The sequence below is a fragment of the Salmo salar genome, chromosome 29, assembly GCF_965601325.2.
Source record: "Salmo salar chromosome 29, fSalSal1, whole genome shotgun sequence".
NCBI classification, from domain to species: domain Eukaryota; kingdom Metazoa; phylum Chordata; class Actinopteri; order Salmoniformes; family Salmonidae; genus Salmo; species Salmo salar.
The window spans coordinates 13977354-13998198 of NC_138319.1; the positions used below are offsets into that span (position 1 = coordinate 13977354).

General features: G+C 41.8%; 1 protein-coding gene across 2 annotated transcripts in view; it reads left to right on the plus strand.

Annotated features, from left to right (window-relative positions):
• The window catches only part of LOC106590158 (POU domain, class 6, transcription factor 2), a 92336-nt gene extending 76909 nt beyond the window's left edge, over positions 1–15427 (plus strand). For both annotated transcript variants that reach the window (XM_014180821.3, XM_014180822.3), the window contains exons 6-9: positions 1368–1577; positions 4221–4374; positions 7508–7676; positions 11976–15427. In XM_014180821.3, coding sequence (XP_014036296.1) covers positions 1368–1577; positions 4221–4374; positions 7508–7676; positions 11976–12498 — 1056 coding nt within the window. In that variant the 3' untranslated portion in view covers positions 12499–15427. The remainder of the gene's footprint in view (positions 1–1367; positions 1578–4220; positions 4375–7507; positions 7677–11975) is intronic.
• Positions 15428–20845: the final 5418 nt, after the last annotated feature.

Sequence of the window (20845 nt, forward strand, 5' to 3'; positions counted from 1 at the left end):
ACAATTCTACCACTGATCCCTCCACATTATATCAAACAGGGAATGGGGAGAGAGGGGAGGGGGACCAGGCAGAGGGAGGCATGGCAGGAAGAATTAGATTAGCACCGGGAGCAGTGGTGAGATGCTGGACTACAGTATGAAGGGATCTGTTTGCATCTCGCTGTGAAATCATATGAAGTGACAGGTGCATGTGTAATAATTGAATCCCTGCCTAGATTAAATTATGTCGGTGTCTCATTTATACACGAGGCTTGAAGTAGGTCGAAACCCTGTGCAGCATGAGCTACCAAAACATTCATTGTGCTTGTGTCCATTTATTTTGCTTTGAATTTTGCCTGTGACTGTTTACATATCTATAACAAAAAATGCGAACGTGCCAGCCCAAATCTTCCAGCCTGGTCCAAACGACAAGGTTTGTAAAATAATGGCAACCCCAACCATGTTCACTCTCCTCTGGCATAATGGGTGCTGTTGTTCTGTCAGTGCAGAGAGCAGGCAGAGAGACTGAAGTTGTCTGTCCAGGACCAGTCCTCAGATGACATTAACCTTCATCATTGGGAAGAGGCGCTAAGTCCCCCCCCCCCCCCCCCTAAAGCGCTACTCTTGGCCGCACTCTGGCAGCTCTGAGAGCTAAAACGCTGCGGTGACACTCTGCCGCCCTTTTTGATCTGCACTTCCTGATTACAGCCGTGGAGGAGAGCAGAGGAGAGCTGGGGGGGAGGAAGAGGGGAGTAGGGGATGCAGTACCCCAGGGACCCTGGGAGCTGTTTGGTCGTGTGTGTGTGTGTGTGTGCGCGTTGAGGGAAGGGGAAGGGAGGGAGATCTCTCAACACAGCCACATTACCAACCCCCCCTTAACAGAAACAGACAGAGACGCATATACACACATGAATCACACACACACGCCCCTCTCCTGGCCTGATGATGGATAACACAGTCAGTGGTCTGCACCAGCACACACACAGGTACTCAGAGCTGACCTTTGCAGTGTGCTCCCAGCTGGGTGCTCTGCCTTTGCTTGCCTTGGCCTATAAAAAGCTCCTCTGTGACAGATGATCAGAGAATCTGCCTGTGCGTTCCCTCATACACTTACTCAACCATCAAGTGCTCTGCGCTTGGGCTTGATACTGTCATTCTAATGGTTTGGGCGCTCACTGATATACTTGTATTGACGTGCACAGTACTTTATGTTTTACTTGCTGTGGGATTTCATACAGAACATGAACATCGCTCCATACTTCTGTCCAGTAGATCACACGAACAATATGTTCTAATGGCGTTCACCCTCCTACACTTATCCGTGTACTGTAGCTCACTGGAACGACCCATCTGATTTCTTCCCTTCTCCTCTCACCCCTCCTTCGTAGATAATTGGAACGATCCCACTTATGCCCAACTCTGGGGGGCCCTCGAGCCAATCAGGGGGCGTAAACCCAGCGCTGCAGGTCCAGCCAATTACACCCCAGCTTCTGACCAACGCCCAGGGCCAGATCATCGCCACGGTGATCGGCAATCAAATCCTGCCTGTCATCAACACCCAGGGAATCACACTGTCACCAATCAAGCCTGGACAGCAGGTAACCACACACACAGACGTACAGTACACGCACACACATGCACAGATACAAACATGCGTGGACACACACACACACACACACACACACACACACACACACACACACACACACACACACACAATGCAGACACATGAAGATATGTTCTTAATCACAGTACATTTGCAGACCAAAAACATTTTCCATCCAATTGGCGACAGATTTTCATGCGACTATTCTAAATTCCACATAAGCAAATGATGCGCATTTTCCCACCAGAGATGTGTTTCCATCAAACGGACTTGTTGCGAATAAAAGGCTGTGCGTGATGATGTAGTGCTTAGAAAAATGACTTCAACTCTACTGATGGTTTTGTCACAAAAACAATTATATAGCGAATGTGTCCACTCTGGTATTGGTACGTGCGCGCTAGCCAACAGTTTGCAGATACAGTGCGGGTATAGCCTACATGATGAGATTATTATGGACAAAAGAGCAAGATTATTTACATTTGTCAAACGTCAACCAAGCATCGAACATCATGTCACCAGAATAAGACCCTCGATATTTATAGGAAAGGAGCATCAAGCTCATCACCGTGCACTTTCACCACCCTGTGAAGTTCACCGTAACTTATTTCATCTGTAGCCTAATAAACTGCATGCTTTCCCGAGTCGTAGTGGGAGGACCACACAACATGTTATCGCATGATGGTTAGAGCGGCAGGTGGCCTAGCGGTTAGAGCATTGGCCGAATCCCCGAGGCGACAAGGTAAAAATCTGTCGTTCTGCCCCTGAACAAGGCAGTTAACCCACTGTTCCTAGGCTGTCATCGTAAATCATATATTTTTCTTAACTGACCTGCCTAGTGAAATAAAAGTAAAATCAAAAAATGTATCAATATTTGCGCATAAAAGCTTTTCCACCGCCATTTATCGCATAATTAACTTTACCATCACAAAAAGATCCCACCTTGTCCAGCGTGTGTTTTTTGTCGACATTTGGAAAGTTTACTGACAAATTTGCTCTTTCCGTCAGGCCTGTCGTGACATTTTTTTAGGCATAAAAAGGTTGGATGGAAACCTGGTTATAGGAACACATAGATACACACTATAAAAAATGGGCGAGGAGAAAAATCATCTGTGTAGATTGAACTTTTTTTCGGGTTTACTCTTGAGAAAAGTAACCTGTACAAAACGAGTCAAGTCTGATGTTTTTTTCTTTCAGCTATCAAGTCGTCTCATCTTCTGTCTAAACGCAACTTGAAAAGGTTATACCTTCACAAAAAACATAACTCCCAACTGTAACATTTCATTGGTCCCAGTGTTTGGAAGAAGTTGCTTTCGATAAAACCATTCAAATGGACTCTTTTGACTAGGGCAGTAAAGATTATAGAAATACTACAGAAAGAAGAAAAAAATCTGTCAAGCAGTGTGCGTGTGCGTAAAGCACCTGTCAGGCATCCTCTTAGACTCCCTCTCAGGAAGTATGCTGAGCTCATGCAGAGCTCCTGCAGAGCCAAACAAATAGCAATGCTTTTCATCATCCCATTTAAAACTAAAATACTCCCCCCCCACACACCTATTTGACCTCTGTGACCTGAGCATGTAATTCTCCTTCATAATCAAACATTTGAAGGGATAATCATGTGTCTCTAGCTAGCGAAACAATACAAGACCAGACTGAACCTCTAAACAGGACAGAAGGCTCTCTTGTGCTCGGAAGAACATGAGTTCTTTAATGCTGTTTGTTTGTATGAGTGAGGTTAAATCCCACCTAGTGCGGAAGTTTTATGTACAAAGTAAATAGCTTCCTTCTTTTGGACTTGTACATACATGGTAGGTGACAGACGCACACCTACTAATGAAACCAAATAAATTACACAGGTTTAAGTCTACCTAATATCAACCAGGCTTTCAGCCATAAAAAAAAAGCAGGTTAAAAAAGTGAAACGTGATATGTAAATGGGAAGGACAATAGTTCAATCTGATAGGGTGGATTAACTCAGAAGACGGCCTTAAATGTGACTTCACGGAACACCAGATCGCATTTGTAATAAAGTTTATGGTTTTTGTCCTCACTTCAAAGACGCACGACGACGACAGTTCCACAGGTGTAATTTACGGTTGTCAGCGCCGGCAGTGCGGAATATTTCCAGTGAAGCTAGATAATTCTCTCTGCCTGTCAGCTGTCTTGACAGTATGTGCATCTCTGTTGACATCCACCGCACTTTCCAAACAACACACATACCGAGGGGAAAATAATTAATAGCGAGAGAGAGGAGTGGGAAAGCCAACCTAGTTTACGGAGGAGACGGCCTTCACTTTAGAGTGAAGACATATCAGCTTGATCTTGTAAGAGCAATTCATTTGCTCACAAACATGAAAATACATTGTTTTCATGGAGCCGAAGCACATTGCCTGTAAATCCTAAATGATGTTTGATACGGGAGAGGGGGTGTCCACGTGTCTTTTCCTGCACAGACCTGCCTTCATTAAGCTGTTAATGTCAAATAGAATTGCTGCAGTGTCACAGCAATGTACAGGTGCTGGAGAGTCACCATAACTGCTGTGGGTGGTTATGAAGATCGCTTATAGTGCTATTGGTGCAACGTTATAGGGGTTGTATTGTTGTTTTAAGTCAATATTTCATTTCTGTGTGTCCTCAGCTGCCTCAGGCTCAGCATGTTCAGACAGGCCCAGTGTCGTCTCAGCCCAACCTGCTCCACATGCCCCACAGCCAGAGTCCTCTCCGCCAGGCCTCTTCCTCCTCCTCGTCCTCATCTTCCTCCTCCGCCCTCAGCGTGGGTCAGCTGGTCAGCAGTGAGTACCCGGTGACACACGCACGCACACACACTCGCGCGCGCGCGCGCGCACACACACACACACACACACACACACACACACACACACACACACACATACATGTTAAGAGAACATACAAGTCTACAGATAAACCTACATTGTCAGAGAATTGTTTTAATTGACCGCAGTCTTTGGTATGGTGAACCTTCTATTTCAAGAGCACTGGATTTCTGTTTGTCCAGAAACTTTAGATTGTTCTCCTTCCTCTTCTTAAAGGATTTATTTAATATTCTGTTTATTAGACTATCAAAAACACTGTGTGTAGTGAAGACCAGCCTCAGATTCCAAATGCTTAGCCCTCTGTGGACCCTTAATAAATCATAGGGCCTAAGGCTTTTCAGCTTGCCAACCGTTGCCTTAAAAACTCTGATTTAGTCAGATAAATATAAATACATTTAATTTGGCACAGGCTATTCACTTAAATTCCCTCATTTTGAAGGCATCTGCGGCTGAGTTCTGCATTCAATATAAAGGAGTTGCCATTGATCAACTTGTTTTATGTACTGGGTGGTTTGAGCCCTGAATTCTGATTGACTGAAAGCCATGGTATATCAGACCATATACCACGGGTATGGCAAAACATTTAGTTTTACTAAATTGGTAACCAGTTTATAATAGCAATAGGACTCCTCGGCTAAGGGCTGGGCCTAAGAACAGCCCTTAGCCATGGTATATTGGCCATATACCACACCTCCTCTGGCCGTATTGCTTAATTACACCATGGCATTGTTGATAATACTTGTTTCTGATTGGCTTGAAGGCCATTCTAGAGTGTGCATTATTTCCTTGTAACGCATGGTATATCAGCACGGTAAAATTCGATGGCTATAGTTCATTCTTACATGTTCTATGTTTCAGCTGCTTTTGAAAACAACAGTCGAATTCAATTCAATTGTCATACTAGCAAGCGAGGACTCATGGTTTGGTTAGCTAAACTAGCAAGTCTGTTTGTTTGGTTACCAAGGCAACTACCGTAGCTACCTAGTAAACGTTCTAGCTACTTCAGTGGACGTTGAACACATTTCTACTGTCAAATGAACACATAGAAGTGATCGGCATGGTATGAAAGGTTCTCCGTCAATGCATCGCGGAACACACCTTCCACGTGGTTCTAGAATGCATAGCCCCTCGGTGAATATCCCGTATGTGGACATGGAGCCTTATTTCTGCGTCCAATCATACATAATACACTTTTTGATTCTACATTCCTCTTGCCAATATACTGCCCTTCGACCAGCTCATTGTATTTGCAAGGTCCAAGGGTAACACTTTATTTGGATAGTCCATCTGTAGATGCTTTACAGACTATCCACAAACCATTATTAGCATTCAACCTAACTATCTACTAACCCTAACCTTAACCCGTATCCTAACCCTAAACTTAACCCTAACCCTAACCTTAACCCTTACCCTTATTCTAAACCTAACCCTAAACGTAACCTTAGCAAGCAGTTGCTTATCAACAGATAGTATCCATACTATAGTAAAGTATGACCAACATTTTTATTCTAAATGAGTGGATGGTATTTTTCAAGCATTCAATGTCTTTTCAGATCACAAATACCTACACAGGGTACATAGGAATTTCAAACCCAATGTAAATGAAATGCAACGTCATCATATGGAATGTGTATTATTTGGTAAAGCCTTGAAGGCAGTCGTATAGGAAGGAGACCAGCGATGGATCACAGTGGACAGACAGTGATCCAGAGAGGACTAATCATTTCATATAGAAACGCACTTCAGCGGCTCTCCGTTGGGGGATGATCAGATGCTCACCAAGGTTGAACCGATGAGGATGCAGTTAGTGACCATCCTCCCATCCTTTTAAGATATACAGGGCCTGCATCCCAAATGGCAGCTTATTCCGTATATAGTGCCCTGCATTTGACTAGGCGAACCCTCCATTCAGTGGGGGAAAAAAATAACGATAGGTCCTGGTCAAAGTAGTGCACTACATTGGGAGTAGGGTGCCATTTGGGATGACTTGGTCCCATGTCTCCAGATGTTCGCACGTCTAGCGCTCTGCCGCCGTAGAAGCTCAGAATCGCTGCGTCTCTTATGAGGCCTCACGGCAAGATGGCAGCCCGATAGATTTTTTTCTTCTTAAATACGCTTGGAAAATTCCTTTTAATAATTCATTGATAATGACCAAGATGAATAATTCACTGGCACAAACTTTGCTTTAGTAAGCAGGATGCCAGGGAACCTGACATTGATGTACAATGTGAAATCACTTTTTATTAGCTATGAAATTCTTCAAAATGCTTCAGGGAAAATAGGTCCCCAAAGTCACTTAAATGTGGGTCCGCAAAGCAGCAATTTACAAACAACATTTATACAATAAAATGTCTTCTTTAGAGTAGAGTTGGATGTCATCTTTGAACAACTGAGTAGTGCAGCACACACAGCAGCACAGTCTTTCTGTGGAGGTGTCAATTGACTTCCCCAAAGGAGGGACGGATGATTGGAATGATCCTCTAATAAACATTCCACAGGCTTCTTTTTTTTCATGATAAAAGCACAGAGTTTGGGCTATAAAACTGTTGGCTTTCAGTCTGCTTATTGTTCCTAATGAAACAGGAGGAATGCCGAGAACGGCAATGGCACCACGGCGGACTAGCCTATTGAACGGACATGTCTCTACGCTGCTGTGTCCATTATGTGTCTATGAGCTTTTATGTCGAAGATTAAATGAGGAACGTTTTCAATTTAGTGTTAAACGCAAAGCCCGCCATTCACTCTCGATACCGTCACAGTACATATTGTACAGAGGCTGCTATTATCAACCAGCGGACAGAGAAGCACCAGAATTTCAATCACCGTTAACTCAATTCACAATATATTTCTAAACCTACTGCTGTTGTTCGTCAACAGAGACCAGAAATGTCACATTATAGTGGAATGTATGTGAATTAGCTATATTCTTTGTATTCGGTGTGTTTAATGGCGCTAACCCCCCTCCCTCTGCCTCCATCTGTACTCCCTGACAAATGGTTTTTTAAAGGCGTTTTAACTATACGAAGAGTGCCTTGGTCCTTCTTGTTTTTTGACCCCCCCCCCCCCCCCCTCTATCTGTGTTGTATTGTAGACCCCCAGACGGCCGCCAGCGAGGTGGATGGGGTCAACCTGGAGGAGATTCGGGAGTTCGCCAAAGCGTTCAAAATCCGCCGCTTGTCCCTGGGCCTGACCCAGACGCAGGTGGGTCAGGCGCTCAGCGCGGCCGAGGGCCCGGCCTATAGTCAGTCTGCCATCTGCAGGTAAGGAGGACTTGGGGTGCCGAATGATTCACAGCAAAGCATGCTATTTTCTGGCATCGATCTGTTGATTATGGTGTCTCCTGGAATATTCCTATCCTTCCCATCAAGTGATAAAAGTTTTTTTTCTTGACTGCAGTGCAGGAGTTAAGTTGACTTACTCATTGTGGTACTAAAAGGGCAAATGAAAGCAATATCTTACCAGTTTTATTCAAATAAATATGTCGAACCTCGTGTAGAACATCTGAAACCGCTTTATATCGGAATGATGTACGGTCATTTCTCTGTAGATCAACTGATCCTCTCGCTGCGCTCTCCTGTCGGTGTAGTAGTCGCTACAGTAGTCGCTACAGTAGTCGCTACAGTAGTCGCTACAGTAGACAAAGGTGCTCCGGAGTGCTGTCTTTGAGACCGCACATCACCTTCTGGTGTCCATGACGACTCACATCCATATTTCATCTCATATTTAAGCAGACATCATTAAGATATTAAAATGAATACATAATTGAAGACCATCCAGTCAAATCAAGGTCTCGCGTCAATTCTTTGTCCTCCTCTCTTTTTTTTTCTTCTCTCCTCTGACATGACTTACTTATGCAAAATACATTACCTAGAGTATTACACGAAGCACTTAAAGCATTTAATAATTACTAAGGCCTATTGCTGTTCACTCTACATTGGGCTTAAGAGAACCTGACAAGAACTGGTCTGTTAATAAGATTGTCATGTTCTACAGTCCCGTAAGGACGTGCGTTTAAACGCTGCGTTTATTCATTAGATAATCAGACATTTGGTGTTACCAGGTAATGTCTCGTCCTTTTTAAGCCTTTCCTCCTTTAACTTCAGCACCAATTAACTAAACCTTACCTAAACCCCTTAGAAGTGCACATCTCTAGCCGTTATATTACAATCACAGCATTCAAACTCCTTCATTCTTAAGTTTCCCATGATCTAAAAGTACAATTATTTCTGTTCTATTTTATTTTTCTCACCAAATTTAGGAAATCAATCGTTTTAATATCGTAATCACATCTAATTAAGTTCGGACATTTGGCAGTGACCTGTGGCTAATGTCATTTTGCCTTTTCTTTGTACTCTACCCACCCATATAGTATTGTGCTTTACTGTAGTAGCATGCATCACTGTCAACAGTTATCATCACTGTGCCCCTTCTTATTCCTGTATTAATTTGTAATGCGCTTCTGAACTGCATGTGCTCTGCTGATGACCTGTCCTGCCTACAGTATGTGACACACTGCTACCATGCGCTCTTAAAATGTTCACCACATCAACATCAAATGGCCCGGTATCATCTGAAACTGGGGGAGCAGGCTTCTTATGAGCAACGGCCCTTTCAAACTAATGTTTCAAGTCTTCAAAAAAATCACCCATGAAATATTTACACGCATGCATAATTCAGACATTTAGAACGTACATTAAAAGCCATTAGCTTCAAAAATAAAGAAACAGGTAATGTGTCCTCGTGAGTTTATCTATGTCGGTAAGACCGTCGTTTTTTTGTTTTGTTGGTATGACGTTTTAAGTAGATCGTCTTCACATGCTTTAGTTTAGTTAACATCAACAGAGACATGGAAGTTGGAGGAGACGAGGGGACCGCGTGCTAGCTTAGGGGCTTGCTGTTGTCATATATCACTGGAACAGACAGTGACACAGAGTTCCATCTTGTCGGATTCCATTGCTCACTTTGTTAAAAAGCTTTATTAGCTTATCACAGGGCCACAAACATCCCATAAGGACATCATCAGACCAATGGGTTTGAATATTGTCTTATCATAGAGTGCTTTGTACAAGCAGCAAATACAATCTGTCGTGTTGGGGCGGCAGGGTAGCCTAGTGGTTAGAGCGTTGGGCTATTAACTGAAAGGTTGCAAGTTCGAATCTCCTAGCTGACAAGGTATAAATCTGTTGTTCTGCCCCTGAACAAGGCAGTTAACCCACTGTTCCTAGGCCGTCATTGAAAATAAGAATTTGTTCTTAACTGACTTGCCTAGTAAAATAAAGTGTAGGGTTAAAATAATGATATTGCATAAATGCTTTTTAGATAACGTTGCAAATTATGATTGATGGCATGGATGACACATTTTCTTGCAGAAAAATATGCATTAAGTTTAAATCCACCTCCTCCTCAATGCAACTACACGTCCAAAGATTCACAGTGCTGTTAATGTGAATACCGCTCAGAATGCATCGGTGCACAGTGTTGTCTTAACTACTCGTTTCTGGTGTAATTCCTGAATGGGGAATTATGTTTCCATGTTTAAGCTGCATGCATTTACAACATTAATTTACACTCAAACTTACACATCAAATTAAGCAGAAACGTGCCTTCACATCCACCCTATTTATATTGCATCGCATCTACTTCTTTCTCCACCTGTACCTGGCATGTTGGATTCATATCTGAAAGCTCGGATACTGATTTAATACATCGGATCTGTCCCCTGTATTCTGTAAGTAATGGACCTTCCACTTAGTCAAATACCCATTCTTACACATGGCCTCACGATATTGTTAAAGGGTTAAACAAACAGCACTGTAAGCATTAGCACTTAGCAGATGTTTATGCATGGCCTGAAAAAGGTACTTTTAAGACCGTTGGGAGAGAGAGAGGAAAGGGGGGTAAAAGAGGTAGATATACAGTATGTATTCATTTCCCACTGGTGGTTCTCAACTAGTAGGAGTGGCTCCTCACTGAGGAGCCAGCCGAGCAGCTCTCCACTCATTTGAGTGCATTTGGTCCCTGTCGATCCATGAAATGTCCTGTTTCTACCCACTCCTTATATTTACTGGCTAATGTATTCCTTGCGGGATGGAACCGTCCTCTTTCCACTGTTTAAGAGTGGCTTATAAATAATACTGCCCGTCGACAAGCAGAAATGTAAAAACAGAGATGGGAAAAGCGGGAAAAACACAGGGTATTATTCGCTTTCGTTCTGTATAACAAGTCGACTCTCCACTAAAAAATGTCTTTCGTTTTGGTCCTGTGAGAGGGGTCCTTTCTCCCAGCTCTGAGGCATCTCCTCACCTGCCTTCCAGGAAAATGATATCAAAGGCATCCGTGATAGGTCGAGGTCATAGAAGAGGCCTAGACATGTTCCGCTGTTGTTTTAAAGGCGTATTCCTTTTTCTCTCAGCCACTCGCCCCCGAACACCTAGACAGATGTCTGGACTCTCATTAGAGGGCAGGGCAGCTTAAACCACACTCTGACACTGATTCCATTATTACACGGCATGTGAGAAACCCAGCAACTTTAGCCCAGGTCCATCATCCTTCAGCACGTCCAAGCCAAACGCCATCTCTGTGCTTGTCTCACAGAACACTGCAGCTGACAGGGTCAAAATACACTGAGTTACAGTACAGATACCCCTTACAATGTTCTAATAGTACAGTAGTATATATCCACTATTTGTTGAGAGCATACTGATCCAGCAAGCCATCATTTAGCTACTGTTCATGACTTAGGAACTCTTTCAGAACTTTGGAACGATAGTTTTGAGCTATTGAGGGTTCTTTTCAAAGGCACTAAAGTACACAATAGGCTAAATTAGAATATTTACTTATGCTTCATGCATTCATAAACTTGCAAGTATATTCAAGACTGAAAAGTGGAAATGTATTCTTTTTAAATATACAATGAGCCCTTAGGAGGGAGAAAAGTTAGAAAAACGTATTAAAATGTCAATTTTTATGAATAATTCAAACTGCTTTTGTAAATGATAGTTCTGTGTTTAAGTGCTTGCACTGCTGCCTGCTTGACCATATGCATGAAAAACCTTGACTTTTATCACTTGAAGGAAGGTATGGGAAAAATTGCATTGTTCGGTTAACCCGTTTTTACCATTTTCTGATTGATGATATGATAGGTTGATGGTATTGTGTATCAATGCATACTAGTGTAGTCTCCATAGCTAAAGCTCAGTGTTTGACCATTATAGTCAGGTGCTCGGGCAGTTTTATTGGTCCATCTGAAGTATTTTTTTAGCCATTGGCAGGGTCTCCTCACCCCAACGCTGCCTATCTGGGACAGAGAACTACAGCCACAGCCAACCAAACAAAAGACAAGCGAACAAAGCGAAAACAAAATGGCACCACATGTAACGTTCACTTTCAACTGCTATAACTTTGGCTACAAACTGTCATGGATGTAACCAAGGCTGGTGGGTGTCTCTGTCCCAGTGGCAGCTGCTTGGGATAGGAGGCCCAGTTCACTGAGGCAGGCAGGTTATCCCTTGGCCCAGCAGGGCACCTAAGTAAGATTCTTCTCTCTCAATTCTCCCCAGACACACCATCCTGAGAAGCCACTTTTTCCTACCACAGGAAGCCCAAGAGAACCCTATAGGTAGCAGTCTGACAGGCAAACTGAACCCTGGCCTTTTATATCCTGCCAGGTTTGAGAAGTTGGACATCACCCCAAAAAGCGCCCAGAAGATTAAGCCGGTTCTGGAGCGCTGGATGGCCGAGGCCGAGGCCCGCCACCGGTCCGGCATGCAGAACCTGACCGAGTTTATCGGCAGTGAGCCCTCCAAAAAACGCAAGCGGAGGACCTCTTTCACCCCACAAGCGCTGGAGATCCTCAACAGCCACTTTGAGAAGAACACGCACCCCTCTGGACAGGAAATGACCGAGATAGCTGAGAAACTGAACTATGACCGTGAGGTGGTCCGTGTCTGGTTCTGCAACAAGAGGCAAGCGTTGAAAAACACAATAAAGCGGTTGAAACAGCCCGGTGACCTGGACCTGGACCTCGGCCCGACCGCGCCCATGGACCCTCTCTCTGATTCTCTGGAAGAGCTCCCAAAATGAACGACCAAAACTAGAGGTAAAGAGGAAAGTCCTAACAACATGGTGGATCATGACCCAAAGTAAGATGAAGACTGAAAGAACATTCCTCTCCCTTTTTAAAGGCAACTGAAAGGACAGTTATGAAAGTTTGCAAACAAAAATAAGTGTTGTCCGTGTGATTACCACAGTTATTTAAATATTTTGGCAAAAACCAAATATAAGAAAAAATATGTTCACATTTGAGAGAAAAAATTACAAACCTACAGTGTGCTGTTTCAAAGCAATCGAATTCTGGCCTCATAGACCAGAACATTGTCCAAATTTGGGTTCCCATTAGGGAAATTTTAGTAAAGAGATCATACCAAAATCAAAGACAAAAACACTAACTACTTACCAAAGTCTGTTGCATCAGAATACTAAGAATAATTTTTTAAGTGTAAATGTGTTCTAAATTTTTACATTTGTACTGGCAAAAAATCTACGATATATGTGTGAGGTTGGGTGTACATTTTATCTTTGTTTCACTTAATTTTATTTCCTGGGCTTATATGTAAATATCTACTAAATACCGTCTTCAGATTGAAATCACAATGTCAAAGTTCTCTTTGAAAGATTTGTCGTGTAAATGCATTTTTGTGGTGAAACAATGACATTATGTTGTTTGTCTCAGATTCCTTCTCATCTGCAGCTATTTTAAGTCACAGTGTTTTTACAGGTAACAACTTTTACAGGTATTTATCAATGATTTTATGAGAGTGTCTATGTTTTGTTGATGAAGGACAATAAACTTAAGGCTGTCCAAACAGTGTGAGTATACTCAGTACCTAACCATAAAGGTTCTGTCTCTGTTCACCAAAATATTTATGTCATCCACTACGGAAGACAACGTCTTTTCAACCTTATTTTCCTTTTCTGACAACTGTGACTTTTTTTTATATACATACAGAAACATGCCGTCAATTCTGTTATTTCAGGCCTAGTGTTGTGTCAGGGAGAACTTCCCTCAATGTTATACTGTGTCAAGTGCTGCTGTAAGTCATTCTGTTGCCAAAGCCTGATAGCCAAAGAACACATTACTTCAGCTCAAGGACTTGGGGAGATTTTTACCTTGGCCGATTACGTTTTAGTTATTTTGATGTGCTTATAAGTTCCCTTTTGTTCTTTTTTTTCTGTGGGGTTTCTTTCATACACTGAGTTCAACTACTTTACACAAAAGCCAACGGAATGCCAAATAAAATGTTTACTTTCAAAAGAGAACTCTTTGTTAATTGACAACCCTCTTATATTGCAATATAGAAAATGTGTTGGACTGTGAGGACTTTTCTGCCCATTCCTTTCTGAAGTGTGTGTCTAGTTTGTTCTATTTGCTGTAGCATAGCATAACAGAATTGCTCCCGCGTGTTTCCGATAACAAGGTTTGGGTTACAGGAATCTGAAAACAAGACAACAAAACAAAAAAGGTAGCCCAAGCTTCAAATCATTAAGTACATTCTTCAGAGTACACTGTCACAGAGAACAAATTACACATGTAGAGGATTTAGCAATTATCTCACATTTTTCTGCCCTTAGAGCAAAATATGGATTACTTTCTTTAAGCATTCAGCAACTCATTCTAATCGAATCAATCGGAAGGTTTTTCTCATCTCTGAATCGTTGTCTTCAGGGGTCAAATACTGTTTGCAAAATGTCATGCTGTTGTTTTGTGTTTGTTTTCATTGTCTTTTGCTTTGAGTGATTCTATAGCGAAGCCTTGACAGACAGTATAGCCTAATTAAAAAAGTGTATTGGAAAAAGTTGTGTGAAATGCAAGACAACCCAATAGCCCGTCCGCCAGACATAATCCATATTCATTTCAACTAACAAATCATAGGGTGTTGTTGCTGTGTAGCTGTTAATATACAGATCTAAACAGAGTCTCATCATAACGTCGAAGATCACCCCCCATAGGTGTACTTCAATATTACCAGGACCCACATGGACGATTCAAGGAATCAATATTGTTACACCGTTGATGTGTCAATAACCTATACTGCCAATGTGTTGAACTTCTCCACTGAATATTGCAAACTAGTACATATGTGTAAAACCACTTCTCAGAACTCTTAAGATTTCACATTAATGTGAAATGTTCTTATTTGACTCATATAAAACACTTAAATAAGGTGAAGGGAGAATGGCGAGTGTTACATGACAGGGTGAGTGAACTTGGATTTTCGGCAATGTTTTCGTATTGGTGTGTTTTGTTCAATGTCTGTTAGTCCCCCTGTGCACTGTCGTTGCCTAGCAACGCAAAGTGCACTTGATAACACTTACAAACGCATAAGGAAATAGACATTCATTGATATGGTAGTCTGGACTGTATGTTCCAGTAGGCTGAGGTTGAAGAGGTACTATACATACAAGCTCCCTGACGAGTTCCTTATATTTATTCTTTATGGTATACCTTTACAGGAAGTAGTGTTAAACAGTGTCATAGTACACCTTTTTAGATATTCAAAGTCAGTATTACTAAATAGTGGTCAATCATAATATACTTTAAGTCATATGTGATTTAAATCAATCCAAAGATGTTTGTGTGTTCCCTCCCTGTCTCACCCCACCTCATCCCGACATGTAAGAGAAGTGATGATGCTGCGGCGGATGTATAGTATGGGCATTGTAGTACTGAGGCTTAACAATGAAGCTGTAACCAAAAACAAAGACAAAGAACGGATTTATACCTTCGCTCAACCTTTCGATGCTGGACCAAAGCTCTATAGTTATATGCACATTGTACAGAGAAATGGGTTCATGTCGCTGACAATCTTGAAATACGAAGAGAGTCGATGATTAGATAGGTTGTAGTTCATTGACATTTTACCTCAGCCCTGTCCTCGTACACTGAGCAATGCCATGCAAACGCCATGACAGAAGAAAATACAGAAAAATGGCTCCTGTAAAATGTTTGTAAGTAGTGTTCACTTCTCATGGGGGGGGGGGGGGGGGGGTCAGGGGGGGTTGTGTCTGAACTGAGATTCTGTATGAAATGTGTTTTATTTTTGTCAAGTGGTTTCCAGGGTCACATGTACAGGACTTTCTAAACTTTGTTGTTACTTGTTTTTTTTTCTCTCTCTCTCTGTGACTTTGTTACATGCACTGCTCAGTTACAGTCTTCAAGGTGTGCCCTATTTCAGAAGGGACAAAGAAGGCTTTATAATCGCACCCAATTATGTTAAAAAAAAGAAAAAAGATTCATAATTTAAATAAATGTTTTCAAACGATATCCACACAGACTCACACAACCAACTGGTTTTGAAATATTGTTAGAACTCAAGAACGACCTTGAAACCAAAGCTGATGAATCTGCAAAGGTTGCTTTAAATTTTATAGACTGAACTTAATCTATAGAGCAATATCTGTTTGGTCAGTTATGCAGCACTTTGTGTATTTCTAAAATTCTTCAAGTCTGTCACATTTATTTGTACCATAATTAATAATAAACAATTGTTTGACATGAATGGACTGTCTTGTTTCTTATGAAATGTAGAATAAATCATCCGAATCTAAAATATATGTTTAGGGACATTTCAGAGAAGTTCTCTGCTAAGAGCTGCATATTGTGATGAAGAAAGCAATAATGCACCACATTCCTAATATAGACTCTTAGAAAAAGAGTGTTCGTTGGGGTTCTAAGAGTGTACCAACAGACATTTTAAACACTGCAGTTGGGGTAATAAGGGATGGATTGCAGAAAATCGGCTTTTTGAATTCACTGTTCTCCAGTCTCGCAAGATTTTGACATATTTTCCTATCCTATTTTACCAATGCATACTTTGCTGTCAACGCAAGTGCATCTCAATTCCATTAAAACCCTGACACAGTGTATACGTACATGTATAGTTGGAGCATAAAGTTAACTCAGACTTCTGTGTTCTGCTCCATATCCCCCCCACCCCACCCCCTTGACTATCAGATTAGAGGGTTTTTTTTTTCTTGCACTTCCACTGTGCCATGATTGAGAGAGATGTGTCCACAAAGGCTTTTCCACCAATGAACCACCTTTCAATACAGAGAGTTTGCACCTAAAAGCAAAACGGACAGGCTGCAAACCTCTGGGGTCAGTAGCAATTCATTTAGATTTCCATAGGGTCAATAGAAAGGAATACATGTCAGGGTTATTTCACATCAATGTTTCATTTCTTTGCCTTAGCAGAAAACAATACCGATACAAGTGTATGAGGGGGAAAACACATTCTTGGGTGAAAGCCTTTTGAAACTAAACTCCAAAGTTTGAAATAGCTTTCTTGTCCATGAAGCCTTTGAAAACTGACTGTCTGGTGAATAGAAAGTAGTAAATAAATAATAATAATAAAAAAAAGCACAGAAAACATAAATTATTAACATTAGGCTGAAAACTGATGTTGAAGATGTTTTTTGTCATCCTTTCAGTTTTTCCCCTCTTCGTTTCCAAATACGAGATGTATTTTTAAGTGGCGATGGTTGAGGTATAACTTGGGCTATTTTATATTCTTTTGTTTTGTATTTATTCCAGTTCCTTTATTTTACTATGTGCCATATCATTGTGCAGAGACAGCTATTCCGACTCACCTTTTTTCACTATCTTCAAATGTTTCTAGTTTGTTGATGGAAAAGTAAACTTCAACTCCAAAAGTTAGTGTCAATAAGTGAGTGACCAGTGCACAGAAACAACAGATCTCACTCTCAACATATAGACAACACGCTAATCTTGTAAGGAGAGGTGTAACCCGATATGTGAGGTGGTATCATAGAAATTGAATAGAATAGACAAACATTCTTAAAGTCCACATGATTTTTCAGTTCACCCATTTGCCTCTGGACAGTGCAATACTGATACAGAATCACACTCAAACGTTCAAAATTGCACAGTTGATATGCAGATATTTTGGTCCACATATCATGGAGCGTTGTTGAGAACCGTAATCAACACAAATATAGATGTAAACATGCAACAACTTCAAGGATTTTACTGAGTTACATTTCATAGAAGGAAATCAGTCAATTGAAATAAATTCATTTGGCATATGCCCGCCCACTCGGGAGCCAGGCCCACCCATTGGGGAACCAGGCCCAGCCAATGAGTTTTTCCAGACAAAAGGGCTTTATTACAGACATAAATACTCCTCAGCAGCATCCCTCTCCTCAGACGATCCCACAGGTGAAGCCGGATGTGGAGATCCTGAACTGGCCAGGTTACACATGGTCTGCGGTTGTGAGGCTGGTTGGACGTACTGCCAAATTCTCTAAAGCCTCGGCTTATTGTAGAGAAATGCACGTTCAATTCTCTGGCAACAGCTCTGTTGGACATTCCTGCAGTCAGCATGCCAATTGCACCTTCCCTCAAAACTTGAGACATCTGTGGCATTGTGTTGTGTCACAAAACTGCACATTTTAGAGTGGCCTTTTATTGTCCCCACCACCTTTGTAATGGTCATGCTGTTTAATCAGCTTCTTGACATGCAACACCTGTCAGGTGGATGAATTATCTTGGCAAAGGAGAAATGCTCACCAACAGGGATGTAAACAAATTTGTGCACACTTGAGAGAAATACGTTTTTTTGTGCCTATGGAACATTTCTGGGATCTTTTATTTCAGCTCATGAAACATGGGACCAACACCTTAAATTTTGCATTTATATTTTTGTTCAGTATAGAATATTCTGTTCTATTAATTGTATTTATTTAAGGTTTCTAATAAAGTATCTTTAATCAATACTGTCAATACTGAAGCTGTTTGACCCCTAATAATAATCAGAAACAGGTCAGAGTTCTTTGCATTTTATTTTTCTTTAGTTTATTAGGATCACCATTAGCTTCTGCACATGCAGCAGATACTCTTCCTGGGTTCCATATAAAACATACAAATGCATGACAAAGTACAGCACAGTTATAGACAAGAACAAGTGCCCTATCTCAATTAAATCAGAGGGGGACATTTATCACTTCTTTATGTGCTGTTGGCAAATTAGACAATTCTATTTGGATTTTGGCTACAGAACGTATATATAGTCTTTCAAACAAGAGAGAAATACGTCTCTCTGGGTTGATCTATGACAGTCTGAATAGAAAAAAAATTATCTCTCTGCAAAAGTCAACCGACTGACTTATAGCACATTCCTGTTCAACTAGACACCAACTGAAATTGTCCTGGAAGGGAAAGAGGGTTAGAAGAAAATATTATGACATGTCGGCAGTCCAAATGGATTATGTTTCAATATCAGTCAGGACACAGAAAGATAAAGGTGGAGGAGGAGGGTGCATGTGTTGGATGCAGATGGTTTTAAATTGCCCCCTTTGTTTTCCATCAGTCATGAGGTATTCACTTCCCTTATCTTTCCGACAATGTGCACTGGGCTGATGTTCTCAGTAAACGAACTGTCGGTGTATCCCTCACTACCGGCAGCCCTCCGCTTCCTTGTTTTCACTTCCTCCTCAAGGTTGAGATGTTGCTCCTCTCACTGCTCAGCCCCCAAAGCCGCTGAGAAGTCTCCCACTATGCTGCTCTGCTCTGCACACCAGGATGCCTCTGGGGGTACAATTACCAATCCTCATGCAATCCAAGTTGTCCATGCATATGATCCCTTGTTGCTTTTGGTGTTGTTCTGGAGGTTTTTCCACCATTATTAGCCATGACACAATTTGAGGCGTTTGAAGGTTGAAGAGTTAATAGCCGAGGTTTTTATGGAGATGGCTGGCACCCTGACTGGAGCAGCAGATTGCATTGCCCACAGCCCATTAAACTTTCCACACTGTCTTGTCTACACTGACTGTGTGAATGCATCTTCTCACTTTGTGATGCCTTCAGTTTTCCATCAGGACTCAGGGTTACGCCCAGTGTTTCATGTGTCCCACTTCTCCAAGGAGGTTGATTTGACTTCAGTTTTTTCTCTACCATTCTTGGTGTTGTGGAAATGATAAGTTCAATCATTTTGAATGAATTCAATAGAGATATTTACATTACTGTAATGTTCAGAACATTATGTAAAAATCGAATGGCAAACACCATCTGCTTTACCTAATTATTGTTGTCAGGGTGAAAATCTATAGGTCTGATTATCTCTTCCAGGGTCAATTCTACCCCAAGTTAACTCAATAAGGAATTGGCTTTATAAATAGGAGGATTGCCCATGGATTGACTTTCAATTAATGAGTTGAAATGAATGGACCCGAACCGGATCTCTAGCCATAGTCACTGCTATATTTCATTATACACACAGCATAGCTATCCTGATCGTTGTGGGAAATCGTTGTGCTGTCCATTTCTTTCAGATTTATATAATCCAAAAAAGGTCAAAACAAGACGACTGGGTTTTATTCTAAGTGGAGTGGTACCATCTGAGAGAGTGCTATATATTTCTGTACATGGATCACAGGAGTCTTGAAGGGTCAGAGATCCCTTCTTTCGGATGTTTGGTAGTCTGGAAGAGAACTGTTCCTCTGATGAGATGTTTGTATGGACAACATCCACCTCTTCATCCGCCTCTCACTCTCTCCCTGAACCACCTATAGTGTACTTTGAGACAAAGAGACAGAGAGCACAAAGCAAAAGGCAGTTAGTGAGAGAGGAGATATGGATAGAGGAGTGAGTGGTATGGTTGGCTGCATCTTTGCTGTCTTATTAGTGGGGGCCCAGTGAGGACACTTTGGCCTTCTTTATGGGGCCATGATGAGACCCTCCACGCACATCTCAGGAAAATGGCTGGGGGAAATCACAGATGAGAATCACTCAAAAACAGAGAGATGTCAACAGGCCCATAATGATACCTGATGGCCCCAGAAGACTCTCTCCCCTTTTCTCTCTCAGCCTTATACCTTGCAGAGTTGCACTATACTTGAAAACATAATTAGAGGTAAAAACAGGGGAGAAGGAAGCTTTACATTCCCTGATTCTTTTTTCCACACCTTGCGTTCACTTTTTGAAAGAGGGAGACAGAGATAAAGAAGGAGGGAGGGAGAGAGAAAGAGAGTGAGAACGAGAGAGCGAGGAGGAGGTGGAGAGTTCCCTCTGTGAGATGCCAAGGTGCTCCCAGTCCATTGTGCTGCCGGCTGTCAGGTTAAATTAGGGAGTACAGGCTCCGTGAGTGTAAAAAAATCAATACTTGATGGAAGATTGCTCTCCGGAAAATCTGTTTTGATTCCAGGATTAATTCTTGACCAAAGGCTCCAGCAAAATGACATGCCATTAGGCCAAAAATGAACACATTCTGCAGTGGAAATTGGATGGAAATGTGTCAGGCGATTGCCCTGGCTGGTTGTTCTGCTTTCTGTGCAGAGGGACTGAAGGTGTGGCTGCTGCTGTGAATGAGGCCCACGGACTGACTCCATTTCCAAAGCAAAGACAAACCCACCG